The 8,130-nt window shown below is 39.1% G+C and overlaps 1 protein-coding gene across 1 annotated transcript; it reads left to right on the top strand.

Annotated features, from left to right (window-relative positions):
- Positions 1-903: 903 nt before the first annotated feature.
- On the top strand, positions 904-7,817 carry LOC114540518 (ZP domain-containing protein-like). The gene is made up of 7 exons (XM_028560641.1): positions 904-1,017; positions 1,239-1,577; positions 4,294-4,533; positions 4,974-5,333; positions 5,525-5,750; positions 6,304-6,608; positions 7,364-7,817. Exons 2-7 carry the CDS (start codon positions 1,328-1,330, stop codon positions 7,564-7,566), a joined length of 1,584 nt encoding a protein of 527 aa, XP_028416442.1. The 5' UTR covers positions 904-1,017; positions 1,239-1,327; the 3' UTR covers positions 7,567-7,817.
- The last annotated feature ends 313 nt before the right edge of the window (positions 7,818-8,130 follow it).

Genomic DNA, 8,130 nt, shown 5'->3' with positions numbered 1-8,130 from the left:
AGTAGAGGGGGCATCGAGGAGAAATCGAGGGAGCGCGTTAATGCACGACTCGTTCACGATGTCCAAGGCCAGACTTTCAGGATGTCTAAGATAGTAACACCAGTACAAAAACAAAGTGTGGTTGCTAAGGAGCCATTGATGTAGCCAAAAAGCGTTTGGTTTAGCATCCGGGACTGGAATTTGCCCTCCATTAACGCGCTCCCTTTTTCGACTGATGTTTCGATACCAATGCCTCCTCTATAGTGTTATATTTATAACCTCTATGGATTAGCGCTAATTTTAAAATTCAGTATGCTGTATTATTAAAATTTACTTTCTATGTAACCCACAGTTGAAAAGTAATGTTTGTCCACGTCCAAAACATCATCAATTTTATTGATCTTTAACCACTGAAAATTTGAGGATAACTCGAGATGCCGACGTATACTCCCGAGGAAGAATGTTTTCACGATTCAAATAATATAAAAAGTGTATACTCGGTACATATTAGGTACCGAGTATATTAGGTTACAGCTCCAATTTCTGCTCGTTGTGGGCGGCCATCAGAAAATGTCCACGTCAAAGGTAGATCTAGCTTCATTTAGATCGCATTTAGAAGCTGAAAATGACACTTAAACACCCCAAGGCGATGAAATACATCAATTTCGTAGAGTAATTTTTTATTATTTTCCATTAATTTCTTTTAGCTGTTGCTGAAGTGACACTGATCTTTAAACTTTAAACTGAACTTTAAACTTTAAACTGAACTTTAAACTTTAAACTGAACCGCATGATCCTATACAAACCTCACCGGTTACCGGCCTGTATTTCTGACTGTGGCAATTGTAGAAAGAAACCCTGATTATTTTGTATATGCCTACATGCAGCTTACTGTTTTTATCTAACTTTTTTATAAAGAAGAAAAAAGTTCTGAAGGAGTCCAATCAGAAAATGAGTTGTTTGCACTGCGTGAAAATCCAGTGAGAGAAATCCGCGTGAAAAGACAAATTCCAGGCGACATCAGTGGAAGTGGATCAGGTAAATACAGGGCAGATAAAGTCTCGAACGTGTTGGATTCGCAAGATTACCGCAAAAGAAGACAAGAAATACTGAAATCTAAATTCATGTCTGGCACTGCAATGAAAACCTAGCGTATTTGTAGTTTGCATGAAGCACAATATACCATTTGAAGTCCTATAGTCTATAGCTAAGTGGCTCTTTAAAATAAGATTAATACAAATTTTTATCTTTAATGTCAGATGAAAATATTACACATTGCTACGAAAAGCTTGACCTTGGGTTTATATTGGACAGCTCTGGTAGCATCGGACCAACCAATTATGGCAAAATGAAATCTTTTGTGAAAGATCTCACCGATCATTTCGTCATTTCACAATCATACACAAGAGTTTCGGTTATATCATACGCGTCGTCATCCTCATTAAACTTTCCATTTTCACGTGTATTTGGTTCTCGAGAAGATCTTCATTCAGCAATAGATAACATTCCCTACACTGGTGGTGGTACTAATACCGCTTCAGCCTTGGCACAAGCGTTGTCAGAGATGTTCAATTCCAACAACGGGGCCCGACTTACAGGTGCGTGAAAAAATATAAGTTTATAGGAAAACATGTGGTAGAAAGTTCAATTTGGATTTAAAATCACATATTATAACTACACGAGAAACATGGTAGGCTATTATTATTTTTTATTATTAACATGATAAAATCGCTAAATTTTGATTGGAGTAGCTTTTCCTATATGTCAAAACACAGTCTTGCACTTTTTTAGTATTTTCATTTACCATTTTGGCCTTTCTTACTTCCTGCCAGGGTTGTTTAGTTTGTATGCAAATACGTTTTTCCCATTTTTTTTTATTTTGCGAGAAGAATAAATTCTACAGCAGTACATTTATTATTGGTAATATAGACTAAAACAAGACGCCAATTCTGGCGGTTACTGCGTCGCACCAATCGTTGCATACAACTGTGCCCCATTTCCTGTCAATATTTATTCCTTTAGAAAAATGTTTCTTTCTTAGGGTTTCTAGTAAATAGAGTACTTCGTACAGAATATAGGGGTAAAACTGCATTATTGGTGCTAGGCATATGTATAGCTAACGATATACGTGAATGAGGCTGAGTTTGGAATTATGTACTCTGGGAATCAGTTTGTTCTGAAATTCAATAAGATCGGTCTGGCCGTTTTTACCTTTGAAAGGAAGGTGCAGTTTGATTGAAAAATGGCATAGAATGGCATACAAGGCTTTCAAAGCATACAAGGCTTTCATGGCATACAAGGCTTTCATGATTCATGTGATCGTTGTCTGTAAACCCGCTTTAGTGTAGGTTTACCATGATCAGTGTGTGCTAGTGTAAGCATATCAAACTAGACAAGACGAGAATCCAGCATTATGATTACCTGTACGTATTTTCTCGAACGGCAGACGTCTAGATTTCCTGCGCTATCGGCCATGCACAGCGACTCGTGTACGTGTTATTTTATATGACGTGTATCGTGCATGCAGTTTCCTGCTTTTGGTTCGCACGACCCGAGTTTGAATCCCGGCGACAACAAATTTTTTCAATTTTTTGTTTCAGTAGAATATTTCTTTTGTGGGGTTACTAAGCTTAGATTACTATTTGAAGTGTGTTTAGCACGAAAATATTTCGATACGAAATCAAACGAGTTCAAAATACGAGTATCTTAGTTGGCCTGCGCGGCCAGGAAGACCGGGTCGAAAACGTAAAAAACACAAAAAAAAACAAAAAAACAAAACACCGACGGCAATTTAAGACTGCGTTCGCGCAGTGCGCGACGCAGTAATTAAAATAGTAATCGAAGAAAAAATATAGTGCACTTACTGACGAAATCATAGTGTGTGAATGAGTGATTAGCTATTAACCAAACACGGGTATGAAGTTTTACACGATTTAATTCGTTTTGAAAATCTTTGCCACTTCACATCACACCACACCACACCACACCACACCACACCACACCACACCACACCACACCACACCACACCACACCACACCACACCAAACCACACCACACCACACCACACCACACCACACCACACCACACCACACCACACCACACCACACCACACCACACCACACCACACCACTCCACACCACACAATACCATACCATACCATACCATACCATACCATACCATACCATACCATACCATACCATACCATACCATACCATACCATACCATACCATACCATACCATACCATACCATACCATACCATACCATACCATACCATACCATACCATACCATACCATACCATACCATACCATACCATACCATACCATACCATACCATACCATACCATACCATACCATACCATACCATACCATACCATACCATACCATACCATACCATACCATACCATACATACCATACCACACCACACCACACCACACCACACCACACCAAACCACACCACACCCCTCCGCACCGCACCACACCACACCACACCACACCACACCACACCACTCCACACCACACAATACCATACCATACCATACCATACCATACCATACCATACCATACCATACCATACCATACCATACCATACCATACCATACCATACCATACCATACCATACCATACCATACCATACCATACCATACCATACCATACCATACCATACCATACCATACCATACCATACCACACCACACCACACCACACCACACCACACCCCTCCGCACCGCACCGCACCACACCACACCACACCACACCACTCCACACCACACAATACCATACCATACCATACCATACCATACCATACCATACCATACCATACCATACCATACCATACCATACCATACCATACCATACCATACCATACCATACCATACCATACCACACCACACCACACCACATCACACCACACCACACCACACCACACCACACCACACCACACCACACCACACCACACCACACCACACCACACCACCACACCACACCACACCACACCCCTCCGCACCGCACCGCACCACACCACACCACACCACACCCCCACACCACACCACTCCACACCATACCATACCATACCATACCATATCACACCATACCACACCACACCACACCGTACCGTGCCGTACCGTACCGTACCATACTATACCATAGTATGGTATGATATAGCATGGTTTAATATGGTATGGTATGATATGGTGTGGTATGGTACGGTTTTCATAAAAAAACCTTGAAATTTGGCGAGTCGAGTTCAGTGATTGTGTTGGCCTAAACAGCATTCTTCCCGCTAAATTTAAACAGACATGCACATATCCGTTCAGGTGCAAGAAAAGTTTTAATCGTTCTCACTGATGGTCAAAGCAGTGGCAGTGTTGATCAGCCAGCTCAGGACTTAAAAAACATCGGAGTTATCATATTTTCTGTTGGAGTTGGTTCAGGGATTGATCAATCAGAACTAGAAACAATGGCATCCGCTCCAGCAAATGAACACGTGTATATGTTAAGCAATTTTAATGAATTTTCAACGCTAGCAGAGAAAATGTCAACGACGACTTGTAATGGTAGGGTTTAATTTCAAGAATCTTTATTTCGGTCATGTATACATGTTTTCTTATTCCTTTAGTTTTAATCTTGAAGCAGTCACTGAACATAGAAATGTATTCGATGAAACTATGATAAGATTTCATCTTTTCATCTTCATCTTCTTACACTATCCCCCAATACATTTTACACTTTCCTCTTCATCCCTCGTAATTTCTCTTCCACTTTTTCCTCTCTATATTTGCCTTCCTCGTCCTTCTTTCACCTTTCACGTGATTTCCTCTTCCTTCCTCTTCCTCTTGTTTTCGCTTTTTATCACTTTTCCCTGCGCATTTTCTATTCCTTTTTTACCCATCTTGTTTCCTTTTTCAAAACTTTCTCCTTCCGCTTCATTAATACTCCACTGAAGTATCTGCTTAGTTTGTATTACACAAGTACACAACTGCTTTTTTCTTTCTAGCAATGTCGTATTTGGTAATATGCAGGAAAGATAATGTTACGGTGATAATTGGAAGGCACAAATTACCATCTCTGGATCTTAACAACTTTCGTCTTGCTGATAGTTCGTGTAAAGCAAGCTACAATGCATCGCACGTGTTTATAACGACAGCGTTGAATGAATGTGGAACAACGTATTCGGAGACGGATCAACAGATGTTCTATAACAATACTTTAACAGCAGCCGCTCCAATCTCTCCAGGTTCTGTCATCACAAGGGAACAGTCATTTGCTTTCAGTTTCAAATGTGCTTATAGTCGTTTAATTAGTGTCAGCGGTTTAAAATTTGAGCCTCCGAAACCAGAGATAGTAATTAAGCAAAGTAAGTGAATTATATGTAGGAAATAATCACATTTTTCAAGTTTTACTAGCGCAATGAGAGATGCAAACGATTTTAATCATTCCCGTGCAGAATGGGAAATCCATTAGATTTTTTTTCATAATTTTTCTGCCAAAATCAAATTGATCCTTAATGAATTATTTTTAACATATTTGATTATGTCTTAAACTTAGGCAGTCTTGGAAACTTTACCGTGAATTTGGGTTCCTACACCGACGCTGGCTTTCTTTCCTCTTCTTCGGAGAATTATCCTGCATTTAAAAGCTTTTCCGATCGTATCAACATCCAGTATAGTATAGATACCCAAAACCCTGATATAGTTGTACGCGCCGAGACATGCCGTGCAACACCAAGTAGCAAGTCATACGACACACCTCAGTATGAATTCATGTCTGACGGGTAAGTGCTTTGGAAAACTATTTTGTCTCTCGATTTCTTTAAATTCGAATGATTCAAGTCCGTGCAGTTTCTTTGAAGCGGTAATTAATTTATAATCCAGAAGAAAGTATCAGCAATCATGCATTGCAGCAGTAATTGATAAGCATTGAAGATTGCCATAGCATTTTTCACACAAATGGTTTCTGCTTTACTCTTACCGCAAACTCAGGTAATCTTTACGCTCGGAATTTTCGTCACGAAATGAAAAATAAAAAAACTATTTGATTTTTGAACACTAAAGGCCATGTTACACGATGCAAACTCTCTTGCAACTTGCAATGCGATTCGACTTTTAAGACATTTAAATTAGTGAAAAGTCTTTAAAATGTACAAGTGCAAGAAGTCCATGGATTGTAATAAAGATAAAAGTTAGGTAGTTACATCTCTTAAAAGAAGAATTGCATTGCAAGTTACAAGAAAAATTGAACCGTGTAACAGGGCCTTAAGTTTACAGAATTGCTGCGTATATGCTCTGGAATAGTTTATGAAAGTAAATTTTACTTATTTCTTGCAGCTGTGGCAAAGATTCGACTATCATCCATCATACAAGTGGTTTGCAAAAAAGTCATAGATTTAGCATCCAGGTTTTCCGATTTATTGTTAACCACACTTTTGTTTATATCCATTGTGACCTTCGATTATGTAACAGAAACGTTCCAGATTCCATTTGTGCCAAAAGTACCAGTTGTTCTAACAGACGAAAACGTCGCGATGTAGGTGACGCTACTGACAAAGCCTACAAACTTTCAATTGGCCCCATTATGTATCGAGAGGAAACGAAAAAGGAAGATGAAAAGGACCAGAATGGCAATGACAAAGGTTTGCTCACTTTGATTTATCTTATAGAAACGTGATTTGCTTCTTAATTCTCTTATATCGTTGTTTAAAAGCACAGGTGTAAAGGACAGGGAGGCACTTGCCCTCTCCTATTCGAGAATCAAGACATTTGGGCAAAGTCCAGCCGAAAATTCGGGCAAACTGAAAAAGAGTTACATAGCTAAAATTTTTAAAACCAAGTTTTGTAATATATATCACATATTTTCGCCATTTTTGTTACACTTTCCTCTCAGCACATCCGGCGCTTTGCTAAGTTTATTGCATGTTAAAAATCTGGTAAAAGTTAAAATTCGGGCACATTGTATAATTAAAAATTCGGGTAATTTTTTTTGGCCCCCCCAAACGAAGTTGCCCCCGCACGCCTGTGTCTTAAAGAACCTTATTGCCAGACACATTTTTTTACAGTTTGTTCCTAACTATTTCCATTGTGCGGGATAATTATGAACCAGGTGACTAGAAAGAAGAAGATTATAGACAGTTAATCTCGACTTTAGTTTACAATTCATGCATTTCCAGTATACGAACTTTCTTAACGAAACTACAAAACCGGCAAGATCAACCAAGCTCAACCAAACAAAGATATTTTTGTTTACCGGCAGTGAACATTTTGTTTTTTAACAAGGAATGCAGGGATCGACAGACAAACGTTATTTCAAGAGAAATACTGAAAAAAATTCACACATCCCCCACCTACATGAAAAACTACAATTATTGACCTTAAGATTTATATTTACTAGCTATTCAGTCCGGGGACAATCCTGTCATGTTTGCCATACTGGCTTGTGCCGCTGTTATTGTTGTTGCGCTATCTCTCACTGTCGTCGTGTTGGTCAGAAGACGTCGCAGGGGCAGTTTAACAGCGTCCGTTGAAAAGATTCCAATGAAAATCCCTGCTGAAAAAGTGGAAGAACTTGGCTCCAGCAACGTGACAGCAAAATAAAAACATTCCTTTTTGATTCAATTAATGCAATATATAGCAAACGTCTAATAAGCTACCATTTAGGAACAAACGTTAAGTTAAAGACATGTATAATCAGGAAACCCTTCACTCAACGAAGTATGTTATATTCAACGTAGGTAGATTTAACCTCATTTCCGCTTCATGAAATGTTACAAGTATACCATAACCATTGCTAATTGCTAAATACTAAATATTCAACAATAATTATATAGGTGCTGTGTATTTAAATGTGATTGGTTCATTCGTAGTCACATGACTTTAAATAAATGCATTGTTTCCTGCCAGGGAGACACAGTTAAAGACAAGGACAAAGAAAAGTGTTTTTTTTAGATGAAATTGTTGTGTAACATGTATGTTTTTGCTCCGATAAATTATAATCCCCGAGCCGGCGCGTAGCGCCATGCGAGGGTACTAATTCCGCCCGGAGATTAGGAAATACACCCCGAACCCGGGAGAACATAGCGGAATCCAAAGTTGCCTAAATCTATGGCCAAAATGTCATGGACGTTCAATGGTCATGGTAGTTGTGCGCATGCGCGAAAT

This window comes from Dendronephthya gigantea, unplaced genomic scaffold (genome assembly GCF_004324835.1).
Source record: "Dendronephthya gigantea isolate DGI-Jeju-01 unplaced genomic scaffold, DenGig_1.0 000237F, whole genome shotgun sequence".
Classification (NCBI taxonomy): Eukaryota; Metazoa; Cnidaria; class Anthozoa; order Malacalcyonacea; family Nephtheidae; genus Dendronephthya; species Dendronephthya gigantea.
This window is presented reverse-complemented; position numbering and strand designations above follow the sequence as displayed.